This window comes from Sus scrofa, chromosome 6, assembly GCF_000003025.6.
Source record: "Sus scrofa isolate TJ Tabasco breed Duroc chromosome 6, Sscrofa11.1, whole genome shotgun sequence".
NCBI lineage: Eukaryota > Metazoa > Chordata > Mammalia > Artiodactyla > Suidae > Sus > Sus scrofa.
This window is the reverse complement of record NC_010448.4, coordinates 81,247,713-81,263,501: the sequence shown is the minus strand read 5'-3', so window position 1 is coordinate 81,263,501 and position 15,789 is coordinate 81,247,713. Positions and strand designations below refer to the sequence as shown.

At 45.9% G+C, this 15,789-nt stretch overlaps 1 protein-coding gene across 6 annotated transcripts; it reads left to right on the top strand.

Moving 5' to 3' along the window:
- On the top strand, positions 1,156-13,299 carry ZNF436 (zinc finger protein 436). Of its 6 annotated transcripts, none has more exons than XM_021095517.1 (4): positions 1,156-3,858; positions 5,138-5,234; positions 6,026-6,152; positions 9,130-13,299. In XM_021095517.1, the coding sequence occupies exons 2-4, from the start codon at positions 5,202-5,204 to the stop codon at positions 10,380-10,382; spliced, it is 1,413 nt and encodes a 470-aa protein (XP_020951176.1). In that variant the 5' UTR covers positions 1,156-3,858; positions 5,138-5,201; the 3' UTR covers positions 10,383-13,299. The 6 variants fall into 6 exon arrangements, with proteins under 6 accessions (XP_020951176.1, XP_020951180.1, XP_020951178.1 ...); XM_021095519.1 differs by lacking the exon at positions 1,156-3,858 and adding an exon at positions 4,353-4,483; XM_021095518.1 differs by lacking the exon at positions 1,156-3,858 and adding an exon at positions 4,521-4,944.

The following is a 15,789-nucleotide window of genomic DNA, read 5'->3' as shown; positions in this document are numbered from 1 at the left end:
CCAGGCCACCCCCCCATCTGCACCTCATCACCAGCACTGCCAAAGCCAGAGACAAGCCGGCAGGCAGGCAAGGGGACATAAGAGACTGTCCCTGCTCTGCTTCCTCCCCCTGCCACTCCACCCCCACACCCTCCCTCTCCCCATACCCAGTCCTGACCATTCTGGAACACACTCTGTCCTTTCACGCCTCCGTGACTTTGCACATGCTGTTCTTGAAGACTGGAATGCTTTCCCTCCCCTAGTTCTCCACCTCCAAAACTCCTACTCTTACTCTTTGTAAGCCAGCTCCCATGACACCTCCTCTGTGAAGATTCCTTCTCTACTCCTCAGCTGTGAGCCCACCTCTCCTCAGTGCAGACTAGCTAGCTCATCCGAATACTCCAGCAGCTGGACTGCAGTGACTAAGTCAGAGTGACCTCCATGTCCCCAGCCCTTCACATCTCTCCTCCTAAGCAGGGGTCAAGAGAAGCCCAGATCACGGATTCTTTTTTTTTTTGCTTTTTTTATTTTTAGGGCCACACCCATAGCATATGGAGGTTCCCAGGCTAGGGGTTGAAGCTATAGCTGCCAGGCTACGCCACAGCCACAGCAAGGCAGGATCTGGGCCGCATCTGCCACTTACACCACAGCTCATGGCAACACCAGATCCTTAACCCACTGAGCGAGGCCAGGGATAGAACCTGAGTCCTCATGGATGCTAGTAGGGTTCGTTACCACTAAGCCACGATCGGCTGATTTTTTTTAATGTTCCTGGTATATTTGAAAATGAGATAACAAAACAAAATCACAAATATTGAGGCACATTTTTTTTTTTCTTTTTTCTTTTTCTTTTTGCCCTTTTGTAGGGCTGCACCCGCAGCATATGGAGTTTCCCAGGATAGGAGTTGAATCGGAGCTGTAGCCGCTGGCCTACATCACAGCCACAGCAATGCCAGATCCAAGCCGTGTGTGTCTGCAAACTACACCATAGCTCATGGAAATGCCGGATCCATAACCTGCTGAGCGTGGCCAGGGATTGAACTTTCGTCCTCATAGATGCTAGTCAGGTTTGTTTCTGCTGAGCCACGACAGGAACTCCTTGAGGCATATTTTTCAATGTCTAACAAATGTATGCTGCTGCTGCTGCTGCTTTTTTTCTTTTCCTTTTTAGGGCCACACACGTAGCATATGGAAGTTCTAGGGGTCTAATCAGAACTACAGCTGCTGGCCTACACCACAGCCACAGCAATGCCAGATCTGGGCCAAGTCTGTGACCTACAGCACAGCTCACGGCAACACCAGATCCTTAACCCACTGAGCAAGACCAAGGATCGAACCCACATTCTCATGGATACTAGTTGGGTTCATTACCACTGAGCCACAATGGGAACTCCATTCTTTTTTTTTTTTTTTAATGGCTACACCCATGGCATATGGAAATTCCTCAGGCGAGAGAGTGAATCTGAGCCGCACCTGCAACCTATGACGTAGCTGTGGCAATGCTGGATCCTTTAAACTACTGCACTGGGGCCAGGAATTAAGCTTGCACCTCCGCAGGGACTGAGCTGCTGCAGTCAGATACTTAACCCACTGTGCCACAAAAGAAACTCCTTTTCTTCAAATGTATGCTTCTAATACAAAAAATTATAATTGTGCTGCTCACAAGATAATTATAGAATTTATTAAAATATAATAATTTATAGTGTTCCACAGTGGCCTATCAATAAGAAACAAGCTTTAGGATTATGCAAGAAGGACCTGACATAATGTAAAACCCAAATATGGAGATGATGTCAAAAACCTAAATCAGAGACCCTGGTGAAATGGTACTCCTGGCCCCTTTCCCCAGTAATAGGCTGTGCTGCCACCTCTGCACACAGTAGGTGCTCATTGTTTGCTGAATGGAACAAATACAGCTTTCCAAGTTGGTTATTGAAAACCCACACACAATAAGTACTCCTGAGAAACAATGAAGTCCTGAACAATGGCGCAGGAAGCCACCTCCTCCTCTAGTGACCCCCAACCCTCAGAGTCCAGCTGAAGGTTGCAACAGGAAGCCCCTCACCCCCTGGCTTTCCTCCCCCTCTTCCCCCACCCTCACCCAGGGGCACCAAATGCAGTCATGCCTTCCATCCGATTGGCTCCTCTTCTCCTCCACCCTCTAGAGGGTCCCAGGTGAAAAAAGAGAAAAGCACTTACTCACAGAAGGAGGCAAGCAGCCAAGCTGGGCTTGGAGAGTCATCCTGCCCCCAGGCAGGCCTGAGGAATAAAAGAAACGGACAAAGAAGGACTTAAAGCACTGGAGCAGGGGGGAAGAAAAGGCCTAAGAAGGTTTACAAAGCAATCTGTCAAGAGAAGGGATGAAAAGGGAGCCCCCCCTGAGCTCAGGGGCTCAGGCACTCAGCTCACCTTCAGCCCAGTTAGAAACCTGCAATTACTCAATCAGAGTCTGAACTGATTCCCCCTCCTTGTCCCAGAGGTTTCCCTGAGCATGAGGCCTCGCCTTGCTGGGTTTTTGGCAACCCCAAATACCTCTGTTCTACTCGGCCGAATACACCACTTCTCTTGAATCCATCGAACGTGCTCAACTTCCAGTTCCCTCTGGATTTTCAGCAGAAATACTATGGATAATAAGGTCACCAGCAGATCCTCAAAGCTCTTGAGCCATTCTGGCTTCCCAGATGTTCTGGGCCAGTGAAAATATCCACAGGCCTTTCTAAAGGTCTCCCCTGCCACAAAGGCAGGATGATTAATAAAACCAGCTATCACCTGAGTGCTCACTCTGTGTGGAGCGCTTTAAGTCATCTTACCTAATGTTCACCACTGCCTTAGGTATATAATCACCCAATTTTACAGAAAGGGAATTGGGCCTGGACAGATTAAGTGATTTTCCAAAGGATATACAGCCTGGATTCCAACCCAGGTCTGTCTGACCTGAATGCCCACACTAGTCCCACTCAGGACACTGCCTCTTGGGGACCATCTACTGATTCTACTTTTGTGGTTCCCATATCAATTTTTGATGGGGTAGGATGATAGAATTCTGTGGTATCTAAACAATTCCTTGCTTCACAGTGGGCAGTGAGAAGAGTGGGAGAGTCTGCTTCATGGCTAGGTGGGATCCTAGTTTTAGACACTTGAGTAATTTAACCGTAAATAACTGGCCACTAGGAACAGGATAGTCACTAATAAAAGCATACCCTAGAGTCACGTTGGAAGAAAAAAAAATTCAAGTCACTTGGTGGGTGGACATATCTTCAAAACAAAAGAAAATCCCCTTTCCCAGCCCAGGCTGAGAAGTCTCCGGTACAGTTAGAGACAACAGGCTTCTGGGCACGTAGCCAAGGTTCTGGGGATATTTATAACTTGAAGAGGGTGGGAGTCCCTAATAAGCTGCTATATTCTTTTTCCATCACTTCCCTCTCCAAGGCTACAGCGAGCTCCGAGCTCTTCCCCACGCAGAATGCCTGCTTTCCCTAGTGCTTGGCTTCCATTGTCTAATTTTCTCATCCTGGCTGGGGAAAGGGAAGGCTGCAAGTCCTTCCGTTCGGAAGAACTCCAGTTGAATGCAGCTTAGCTGCTGTTGGTGTTTCTTGGCTAGCTGCTGTGGTCTCAAGGATCTGCCTGTGAGCCTGTGGTTTCTCTGAGCTTCCTGAGAGTCTGAGGTCTCCGGAATCTGTGCGTCTTTGGGATTCGCCAACAATCTCTGGGTTTTGCCTGCACGTCTACCTGCGCGTCTGAGATATCCAGGATCTGCCCGTGATTCCCAGAATCTTTCCGACCGTCTGAAGTCTCAGAAAACTGTGCCTGCGGATTTGGAATCTGAGGCCTCTCGGATCTTGGAGCCGGCGACCTAGCGGATCTTTTGAGGGCCAGGAGGTAAGTGTGTTTGTTCCCAATTCGCCGTATCGGCTTCCTATCTTCAGCTGGTCAGGGACTGCTAACATCTTGAGGGCCCGCCGGACTCTGGCTGTTAGAGGCCAGAGATCCCATCGTTACGGAAGGCCTCCAGGAACCTTTTTAGCAGACAAGTCCTTGGGGATGATAAGGACGACTCTTCCCAACCATAAGGCCTGGCTCGCTCCATCTTATGCGCCCTAACCCCAACACTCGCTTCTGATATCCCTCCGGGTTTTTGCTTCCCCTCCGCTAGGCGCAGAGCAGCCCGCCCCTCAAGGGGCGCTCTCTTTAGAAGGGCTGGATCGGATGCCCCTACAGGGTTAACAGCGATAGAGCGGGGACACAGCCGCGGACCACAGTGGCTAGCGGACAGGCGCGGTGCCTCCTGGGAGTTGTAGTCTGCGAGGCAGTGTGCGGATGCCGCAGGCGGTGCTGGGAGATGTAGTTCGTGGGTGGAGCTCAAAGTTCCAGCGCGGCTGCTTGGTCTCCCCTGGGGAGTGGGCGGCTGCTGCTTTCCTCTTTAGCCCGGGATGTCAAATGAGAGTTGATCCCGGCGAACCCAACAAAGATCAGCGCCTAAATTAGGCTCGACGTTGCAGTTAAGGTTCGACTCAAGATGGGCTTCTAGGGACATGAAAAGCTGGGCAAACTCCTTGGCCTAAATCGGGCTGTGGTCTCCAAGAGAAGAAAGCGAAAGATATTCCTCCCTGTCTAGGAGGACGCGCTTTTTTCTGCACCCTTTTGTTCTTTTCCCTCCGTGGTTTTGGCCTCTGACTGGCCTTTGTACGCCTGAACGGAACTCCAACTCCCGGCAGACCACAGGGGCAGGCGCGGCGTGATAGAGCAGATCGGCCGAGCTACAAGAGGCGGGCCTAGTATTGGGCATCTAATTGGCAGAGAGCTTTGTGAGCTTCGCTCGCCAATTGGCTAAGGCAGCTGCCGGAAAGGGCCCAGCCTCGATTTGGAAGAGCAGAGGCGTTCTGTGGGCTGGGCTGAGAGCCTCCTCCCTGAGACAGCGGCGGCTAGACCCCGAGCCCGGGAGGGACTGAGCTAGGAGCTGTCTTAGTAAATACCGGCATTGCCTCCTCCCCTTGGTGGCGGAGACACAGAGGGCGGGTCGTGCTCGAGGGTCAGGGAGGAGAGTGACCTGGCCTGGGTTCAGGGCCCTCCCCACCCGCCTGGCGGCCAGAACTCCAGCCTTGGGGAGTGGGCAGGGCCTGTTTTCTGTGCCTCACGCCCTGCTTTTCGCCTCCTTTAGCGCTGTCTGCTAGCTGCTTTTCCTGCTCTCTCTCTCTCCTGGGAGGCGAATCCTTGAGCCCGAGATGGCAGCCACCCTGCTCATGGCTGGGTCCCAGGTAAGCCGGGGGTGGCTTCTCGGACCCTGCCTGTGCTTACCCACTCGTCCCGGCTTTTCCTTGCTCTGCACATCCTGTGGGAAATTCCCTGGGGTTAGTAATTCGGCTTGCTTCGTGTTCTGCCTCTAAGAAACCCACTTACTAGAACAGTATAGCCACAAACAAGCATATATGAACACCTGCTGTTTGCGTTTAAATACTGGGGAGGCAAAAGATAGATGAAACACGCCCTCCCCGCCTGCTCACAATCTGTAGGGAGACAGATGCATCCGGTTAACTGTGATACTACGTGATAAGAGCACTCTTTGCTGTAGGAGTAAAGTGCTGTGGGAACCAAGAAGTGGGAGTGTTAATTCTATCTGAGGTGGGCGAGGAAGGAGTGGAGCAGAGCAGAAGGTGGGCGCTGAAGAACAGCTGGTGCTGACAGAGTCTTAAGGAATAGTAGGATTTCACTAGCCTGAGAAAGCTATTCCAAGTCAAGAGGAACATTGTGAGTAAAGGTGTGGGATGATGAAGGTGTTGGACGTGTTCTGAGAAGAGCACTGCCAGAGGGTAAGGTTCCGAGTTGGGGCAGGGGGATCTGGCCATGGGACCAAAGCAGTCAGCTCATAAATTGCTCTCTTCTTTACCACATCTCTTTGTTGCTTGTTTATTTCTCCTTTGGACTCTACATATCAGACCTAATACCTTTTGCCTCCTCAACAATTCTAGCCATGTCTCTAATTTTGAGAAGAAAAACTGGTACTAACCTCCTAGATACCAAGTGTTGAGGAAGCAATGTGTGATTTCAGGCACCTGTGACATTTGAAGATATGGCCATGTACCTCACTCGGGAAGAATGGAGACCTCTGGACCCTACCCAAAGAGACCTTTACAGGGATGTTATGCAGGAGAATTATGGAAATGTTGTCTCATTAGGTAAGGATTCTCGATCTTTCTTCACCCCCCCCCCACGTTTTTGAGACTGTCAAAAATGCCTTCGCTCTTTCAACACAACCTAGTTACTTGATTTTTAAAGCATTTATTGGATTTTGGCTTGAGTCCTCAGGCAGATCTTTGAGTGAGGGAATATCAAGGTCAAGGTCATATTTTCTAAAAAGAAAGATCGTTTCTGCTCATTTTAGAAACACTCAGATTTTTTGTGCCGAGTCATTTGCCCTTCTCCAGCCTGTTTGTACAGATCTCTGACTAAACAGGTCTGACATAATGGTGCTTGCCAGGATATAAATTCCCCTGTAAATGGTGCTTTTACTAGAAGATGAGGGGGTTCTGACCCAGGTTCATGTGGGAGGGCGAAAGCCACCCTTTTGTGTTTGTTTTGGCTGTGGAACCCTAGCTTTGCCTCAGGTCCTTTATTTATCCAGAGAAGGTACTTGTCTGGAGATGTTTCAGAATTGATCATAGATTTTGAGTGTCAGCTGTTGTTCTAGCAGAATCCTGAGCTAAATGAGATCACAGATTCTGTTAGTGAGGGAAGCTAATTTTTTTTCTGATGGTCTGCAACTCTGTTTTTTAACTATCCTTTGCTCAGAGTATAACCTGAATAAACAGTATATTCTTGAGCTGAACAGGCTTTGACTCACTTTGTCTCTGTTAGGACTTGACAGATGTTAATGACCATGTATGGTTCATTAGGTAATCTGCCATTCATTAGAATTAATCCTTTTTTTGAAGTCTTTATTCCTATAGCTTTTAACTGTGAAAAGTTTACCTTTTTTTTTTTTTTTTTTTTGGTGTGCCTGAGGCATGTGGAAGTTCCTGGGTCAGGGAATGAACCCGTGCTGTAGCAGTGACCTGAGCCACAACAATGACAACACTGGATCCTTTAACCACTAGTCCACCAGGGAACTCCCAAGCTTTCCTTTTTCTGGCTGTGTCCTCAGCGTATTGAAATTCCTGGGCCAGGGATCAAACTCTTGCCACAGTTGTGGCCCATGCTGTAGCTGCAGGAATGCCAGATCCTTAACTCGATGCTCTACAAGGGAACTTTTCCAGGGTGGCTCTCTCTGTTATCCCAGCTTTTTTGGATCATTAGAAAAGCAACTAGAAATGAAGTTATCTACCCAGATCTATCATAGTCGGCAATGCAAATATTTTGCTCAATCCGACAAAATCAAGAAATGAGAATCTTAGGGAAATGCAAATTTACATGTCTGTAGTGCAGCCCAAGGAGCACTTGTTGGAAGGATGGAGGCGCCAAAACAAACAAACAAACAAACAAAAGTTTCTTGCTCAAGTAAGTTTGGAAGTGGGTTAAATAATATTTACAATGCTCGGCTCTTTTCAGTTCAGAACCTTTAATGTGGTGTCACATGTTTTGAATTTCTAAGAAGAGGATGCTATGTGCACCATTTACCAAACTAATTTATCCATGGACCCTTTTCTCCCAGCATACCTAGTAATCTCTCTCTATCTTTCTTTTTAATACTGTAGTTTTTTTCTTTTTTCTTTTTTTTCTTTTTTTTTTAGGGCCGTACCCACGACACATGGAAGTTCCCAGGCTAGGGGTCAAATCCAAGCTGTAACCGCCGGCCTGCATCACAGCCACAGAAACACCAGATCTGAGCCATGTCTGTGACCTACATCACTGCTTGTGGCAACACCAGATCCTTAACCCACTGAGCAGGGCCAGGGGTCAAACTAGCATCTTCATGGATACTAGTCAGGTTTGTTGCCATTGAGCCACACGGCAACCCTAATAATCTCTTTCTGAAGAGCGTACCAAGAAACACAGCTTGGAAAAGGCAGTGTCTGGTAGAAGTTTCTTGTAGACAGTGTTTTGTTTTTTCTTTTTCTTTCTTTTTTTTTTTTTTGTCTTTTTGCCTTTTCCAGGGCCGCTCCTGCGGCATATGGAGGTTCCCAGGCTAGGGGTCTAATCAGAGCTGTATCCCTGGCCTACGCCAGAGCCAGAGTGACGCGGGATTCAAGCCTCATCTGCAGCCTACACCACAGCTCACAGCAATGCCGGATCCTTAACCCACTGAGCAAGGCCAGGAATCGAACCTGCAACCTCATGGTTCCTAGTCAGGTTCATTAACCACTGCGCCACAACGGGAACTCCCTAGACAGTGGTTTTTTATATTTTGATTTTCATTTAAAGTCTTTATCTAGTCAATGCCGAGAATATCCTGAGCCAGGCATCTTTTTTGCCTTCTCCAACCTTCACACCTCTATTTTCATTAAAATGCCACTGGAAAGTAGCAAGTAACATTTGGAAGTCATTTTTGCTGTCAATAGAGACTTGATATAGAGTGATAAAAATTTATTTTTTCTCCATGCTAACACAGTAGGTTATTAGTAAATGTTATATAATGAATATCATATATGATGAAAGCTTGACAAGAACACACACACACATGCATTCACATATGAAACATGTAGGCACTTGGCTTTTAGAAATTCTAATGTAGGGAGTTCCCTGGTGGTCCAGTGGTTAGGACTTGGTGCTTTCACTGTTGCAATCCAGATTCAACCCCTGGTCTGGGAATCAAGGTCCCACATCAAGCTGTTGCATGCGACAGCCAAAAAAAAAAAAAGAAAAAAAAGGAAAGAAAGAAATTCTAATTAGAATCTCTTATTTTCTGATTCCTGATTCAAAATACCAAGAACATGTACAATTTTTATAAAGGACCATTAATTGCTGTGATACAGAGCATGTACTTCTATCAAATAGACCTGGATTTGAATCTTAGCATCACCATTTACTCCAGTATGACCTTTTTTGGAGTCACTTCTGAGGGTCTTGGATTTCTCATTCATAGCATGTAAATCATCCTGATACCTGACTCTCAGGGCGTTTGAGGTAATTCACGTAAAGAACGTAGCCCAGTGCCTGGCACACAGTAGATAACTTTGGGGTGTGTTTACCAGTATTATTCTTTGCCCTTTATTTCAGATTTTGAGATCAGGAGCGAAAATGAGGTGAATCCAAAGCAAGAGATTAGTGAAGATGTAGAGTTTGGGACTGTGTCTGAGAGACCTGTCGGTAATACCGAGGAGAATCCTGAAAGTGAAGAGGCCTTTGAAAACAGGGACAGATCAGAAAGACAGTGGGGAGATTTAACAGCAGAAGAGTGGGTGAACTATCCCCTCCAACAAGTCACTGATCTGCTCGTCCACAAGGAAGTCCACACAAGCATCCGATATCATATATGTTCTCATTGTGGAAAGGCCTTTAGTCAGATCTCTGACCTGAATCGACATCAGAAAACCCACACCGGTGACAGACCCTATAAGTGTTACGAATGTGGAAAGGGCTTCAGCCGGAGTTCCCACCTTATTCAGCATCAAAGAACACACACTGGCGAGAGGCCCTATGACTGTAACGAGTGTGGGAAAAGTTTTGGAAGAAGCTCTCACCTCATTCAGCATCAGACAATCCACACTGGAGAAAAGCCCCACAAGTGTAACGAGTGTGGGAAAAGTTTCTGCCGGCTTTCTCACTTAATCCAGCACCAGAGGACCCACAGTGGGGAAAAACCCTATGAGTGTGAAGAGTGTGGGAAAAGCTTCAGCCGGAGCTCTCACTTAGCCCAGCACCAGAGGACCCACACGGGTGAGAAGCCTTATGAATGTAACGAATGTGGGCGAGGCTTCAGTGAGAGATCTGATCTCATCAAACACTATCGTGTCCACACAGGGGAGAGGCCCTACAAGTGCGACGAGTGTGGGAAGAATTTCAGTCAGAACTCTGACCTTGTGCGCCATCGCCGAGCCCACACAGGGGAAAAGCCGTATCACTGCAACGAATGTGGGGAGAACTTCAGCCGCATCTCACACTTGGTTCAGCACCAGCGAACCCACACTGGGGAAAAGCCATATGAATGTAATGCCTGTGGGAAAAGCTTCAGCCGGAGCTCACATCTCATCACACACCAGAAGATTCACACTGGAGAAAAGCCCTATGAGTGCAACGAGTGTTGGCGGAGCTTTGGTGAAAGGTCGGATCTCATTAAACACCAGAGAACCCACACAGGAGAGAAACCCTATGAGTGTGTGCAGTGTGGAAAAGGTTTCACCCAGAGCTCCAACCTCATCACACATCAAAGAGTTCACACGGGAGAGAAGCCTTATGAATGTACCGAATGTGAGAAGAGCTTCAGCCGGAGCTCAGCTCTTATTAAACACAAGAGAGTTCACACCGACTAAGTCCTGTAATTATGACTGAGAAATGATTCATTTGAAGGTACAATTTTCTTTGAGAACAAAGAGCTCTCTCAAGACTGAGCTGCTTTTACCATACTGAATTTCCTTGTCATGGGCCACAGTTTAAAACATCAGAGAAGCTAGGCCTGCTTGAAATTCTGACCCATGGCTTTGGGAATGTTATTCCTTCCTCCAAAATAGTGATTTTTATCCACTCAATGAATTATTTCATCAAAATCAGCCCCACAAGTAACTGGAAATCTGAAGACCAGGTGATAAATGCTGGTAAATACTCAGGCCTGGAAATGGAGTAAATCTTTAAAAGTAATTTCTCCCATCCTTGGCCCAAAGAACTATGCTAGGGGGAATATTGGACGGGTGGTCACAGCTGCTTTGGAGAAAGACAGCCAGAGACCTTGCCTGAATTGCCACACCTGTTCACCCACCATAGTAGCTGGGCACACACATCTTTCCCTTCAAAGGGCTTTCTCCTTGAGTTGCTCATGCATTCATATCTTTCTGTCTTCCCAAGAGCAGGATTCTGCACGACGAAGGCAATGATCATAACTTTCCTCCTCACTGCTTCTAATTAACTTTTTTAAAGCTTTCATCTTTATGAAAGCGAATCAAAGCTACAGATTGAAAAGAAAAGTGAGACACAAGTTTGGGGACCAAGGACTCATCAATAGTAGTGACTTTAGGAAGAGATACCCACTGTTGTTATTGCTGTTAATCGGGATCTATTAACCTTCTTTGGGGATCATCATAGGGAATATTGAGAGAATAGATCTTCAAGGGGAGTTAGGACCATAGGTGACGGTGGAGTGTAAGGAGCAAGTGGAATTTACCACTTCTGGGAAGGAAGCACAGGGTCCCTTCCCAAGGAATGCAGGTCATTTCTGCTCAACCCTTTAAGATCAATTCTCCCTATACTACTAACTAGAATTTGATAAGGGCCACATCCCAGTGTTTATCTTAGCTTGCATAAGGGCATGTGTATGTACACTAAAACATGTATTTCTGTCGTTTTTCCAATAGCAGAAACTGAAACACACTGAATTAGCATGTTCTTGGGTGATATTTAGATCATGTGACAGAACTACAGACCTAAGTCCAATGTGAGAAATGTCTTTTTTTTTTCTTTATGAAAAAAAAGTTTAAACACTAACGCTCCAGTATGCACTCTCCTGTAAGATCTGTCTCTGTACAGAACCAAGCACTTGTTTATATGTATCAGTCAGTTGTGGGAGATAATTAACTGAACACATAGGTTGATTGTCCTGTACTCAGACTGCATTGTCTTCTCTTTGGCCTAGTCACAAGGAATTCATAAACCTAGATAGGAATGTGTTTCCATCCTCCCAGCCTGCAGATGTAAGTGGTTACTGTAGGAGCTGACCCAATTTAAGCCCAGAAGTGTCAGTTCTCCTTATCTCAGCCCAAACAGGAATTAAGAAATATCCCAAATGTTGATGTTTATCCAAGCATTTGGGGGTGGGCGTGGGAGGGAAGTGATGCCCAGGAGATGAAACTGGAGTAAGGAATATGTATGTTTTGGGGCCCACCCCCCAAGTTATTTCTACTCTCTTTGTTGTGAGTGTTGTAACACTTGAAAAACTTTTGCCAGAGCTCTTTGGGACTGGGTGTTAAAGGAACCGGTGATCCCTCTTGGGTAGTGTTCTGTAGTGCGTTGCCATGACCCACAGCCATGCAGGTCTGCACCCCTTGCAAATGACACAACCTCAAAAGTAACAATGAAAAAAACACTCCACCAAGTAGATGTCTTTTTGTTGCCACTCCGATTCAAATACAAACTTGGGCAGGGAGCATGTTTTTTGTTCTATACAAAAACTAGCCAACTGTGGGTATTTCACATTTTAATTGTGAGATGACGTACATGTTCCTGAGGACTGAACTCAAATATGTCTTTTTCCTATATCAGTGTTGCTGACGGTTTTAAAGACTATCAACGTTCTCCTGTTGTTTCTGTGCGCCACTATGGGAGCAGCTTTGGAGTGGCCATAGAGGACAGCATCTCCATGACCTAACTGTATTTCACCCCCCTCTCCTTCCCTGCTCTCCTGCCCCACCCCCAACTTGTTCCTGCTGCTGCTTTTTGGCTTCCAAGTGCCCCAGCCACCTCTCCAGACATGTACACTCCAGTTGGGAAATGAAAAGGGCAAGGGACAGACCAGCTCTGTCTCGTCTCTTCCTGACAATTGCTGCCCATTTGCTGTGCTGAACTTTGTGTAAAGTTATGCATCCGACTCGCTCTGCTAAAGCTTTTTGCATGCCTTCTCCCACATCTCTGGCTGCTTCTGCACACACCCTCAACACATTGTGCCTGTTTTCTATGGTTGTGGAGAGTGAGTGAACAAGTGAGTATGTAGAGCAGTTTTCCTTATGGTATTGGTCACATATGATATTGGTATCCTAGTGTCTGTCTACATCTGTATAATTCTAACAATATTCTATAATTAAAAGTATAATTTTTAAAATCAAAAAGTTGAGAATTATTTTAGTAACCCAGCACCGATTCATAAAATGGCTTTTTATCAGATGCATTAAAATTGGGCCCAATTGATTTTATATTGCTGCATTTGTACAGGGGTTCTTGTGGAAATTTGGAAATACAGTGTCTTCACATTGGTGAGCCCTCTGGATATTGCCATCTTTTGGGAAAATTCAAAGACCTGAACAGTTTCCTATGAGGACTGGGCTAGTGGCAAAGCAACATGGAAACAAGTTTGGTTATGGGTGACTCATTCATTTTGAAGAAGGGAAACCCATAACAAACAATCCAAAAGGAACAATGAGGAGAGGACTTATTGCTTTAAGGAGATATGTTTGGGTGTCTGTTTAGAATACACCAGAACAATTTCTACTAAATTAGTATTAGGATCCCAGAACAGAGATACAGCTTGGCTCTCTATTCAAAGGCTCTCTATTCATGACATAATTGTAGTCTGCCTAAGGCAGTGATTATGTTCTACCAGGGTGTGGCCACAATTTTCAAATTACTTACAAGTAATTTTATCTTATGAGTTTTTTTTTTTTTTTTTTTTTAATGGAAGGCCAGCCCTTCGTGGCTCAGCAGTAATGAACCTGACTAGTATCCATGAGGACTTGGGTTGGGTCCCTGGCCTCACTCAGTGGGTTGAGGATCTGGCGTTGCTGTGATCTGTGGTGTAGGTCGCAGACGTAGCTTGGATCTGCAGTGGCTGTGGCTGTGGCTGGCAGCCGCAGCTCTGATTCGACCCCTAGCCTGGGAACTTAACACATGCCACAGGGGCAGCCCTAAAAAAGCAAAAAAAAAAAAAAAAAAAAATTTAATTTAAAAAGAAGTTCAGTCTAGGCAGAGGTAGGGAGTAGAAGTGCATTAAGTTGGGGAAAAATACAAATACGAAAGAAAATTTTAATCTTACAGCCAAGATTTGGAAAAGAAAAAGGTTTTATCAAACATTCTTAAAAACTTTTTCTCTTCTACATGTTCAGCATTTATTTCTGGGAAGGAAAGTTCAAGGGAGACACCGGTTCACCGGGGAAAAAAAATTCACCTGGAACCTCCCCCTGAGGGTACTTAATATGTTAATGTTCCGCCTTTATGTTAATGTTTTGCTATTATTACAATAAAGGCAGTTTCCCTTCTGTGAGTTTTCTCTAGGAGGCTAGCCATTGCTTAGGGCTGTGCTTCCAGGCCTTTAGGACACCACTGAGTCCACTGAAATGATAATTTGTTCAATGGTTCCCTAGCGTTTCAAAAGTTAGTGTTCCTGATGGAAAAGGAAACTCCCTTTGCCCTGGGAGAAATAGACTCTTTGAAGCATTGGTTAGATACCAATCTCTGTAGTAGAGCAGCAGACTGGGCCCTGCTTATCTATAGGAGACTTCAAGATAAAAGCTGTTCCTGAAAAACAATTGAGTAAAATTAAGAAAATCACCCTGTAATGACCTAAAGTGGTTTCGTGGTTAGTCCCATTGTATTGCCTGATTTCCTAAATGCTTCGTGTTCAAAATTTGTAACATGTTCAGCTTCTTCAAAGGTGCTTTTTGTTTTTCCCTCTAGGAGTGACTGATGCTGATGACATCAAAATCTCACTTTGAATTTCACACCACCCCCTGCCCCCTGCAGCTGCCTTGTAGACATCTCCACTTGGGAATTAGCCAGGCAGACCCCAAACTGAATTTCCCACTTTGTTCTATCACACCTGCTCTCCTATAAATCCTAACTCGTCATGGCCTAGTAATCCAGGCTAGAAACTTGCGTATCATACTAGAAAACTCCTGCTTCTTTAACCACCCTCCCAAAATCAATAATGAAAATTTGCTGAATAGTCTTTCAGTCATGACCATACCGTCTCCTAAATATTTCTCAAGTCCCTACCTGCTCTCTCTCCTGCCACCACTTATCATGTGACCATAGGCAAGTCACTTAGCTTCTTTGTTCCTTGGATTTCCCATCTAGAAAATGGGGGTAATTATAGCTTCCTCTCAGAGTTGCAAAGACTAAATGAAATATTGGGGCTCGAAATGTTAGCTGCAATTATTTAGACCATCACCAAGCCACATCTTACTTACAGAAACAACCTCTTAATGTCTCTTCTATTTTCAACCCCCTTCCATCTCTTCTCCCTTGTGGCAGCTAGAGTGGTCTTTCTGAAAGGCGGGAGTCCCTTCATGCCAGTCTTTTGTGTAAAACCTCATGCTTTCCATTGCCAGCAGCATACAAGTGTAATGGGTGAGGAGGTCGTGATCTGGCCTCTGCCACCCTCCTCAGCTTCAGTTTTGTGCATGTGCCCCGCACCTGCAACAGTCTCCAAGCTACATCTCCTTCTCTCCACTCTTCTGGTCAACTTCTCCTCATCCTTCAGGTCTCATACCTAACTTATTCTAGGGAAGCTTTCCCAATCCCACAAGACTGGATCAGGTGTTCCTGTGCAGTGTTCCCTGGGTTTATCCCAGTCAAAGCACTTTATTCCTGTTTAGCAATTGCCCATTTACTTTTTTGTGTCCTCCATTAGACTTTGATGCCCTCGAAGAAATCACTGTGTCTTGCTCACCACTGTATCTTCAGTCCCTAGCAAATGTTTGACTTAGAGTAGGCAGGCAATAGACATTTCTTAGATAAATGAAAGGAGAATATGTATAAACTTCATTCCCTTCTGCAGGGCTGGTGACTTCATTCCTGATTTGTTACTGCACAATGTATCAGAAATTCTATGGAAACAGTAGATACTCCGTTATTGCATATCTGGTGGAGCCTAAGGCAGGAGGAAACAGGCATCCAGAGACCACGTGACCCATCTAAGACACCCCTTCCCAAGGTAAAGTCACCTGCCCCTGATGCTCCAGTACTTGATGAATCATTGTCATCTTCAGAGGGTTATCTAGGAATAGCTATTATGGCAAC

Bases quoted from the DNA above. Each gene is read 5' to 3' on its own strand.
- ZNF436 (XM_021095517.1), top strand. From the start codon at position 5,202: ATGGCAGCCACCCTGCTCATGGCTGGGTCCCAG. The intron at 5,235-6,025 runs GTAAGCCGGGGG...GTGTGATTTCAG, and splicing joins TGCTCATGGCTGGGTCCCAG to GCACCTGTGACATTTGAAGA. The intron at 6,153-9,129 runs GTAAGGATTCTC...CCTTTATTTCAG, and splicing joins TGGAAATGTTGTCTCATTAG to ATTTTGAGATCAGGAGCGAA.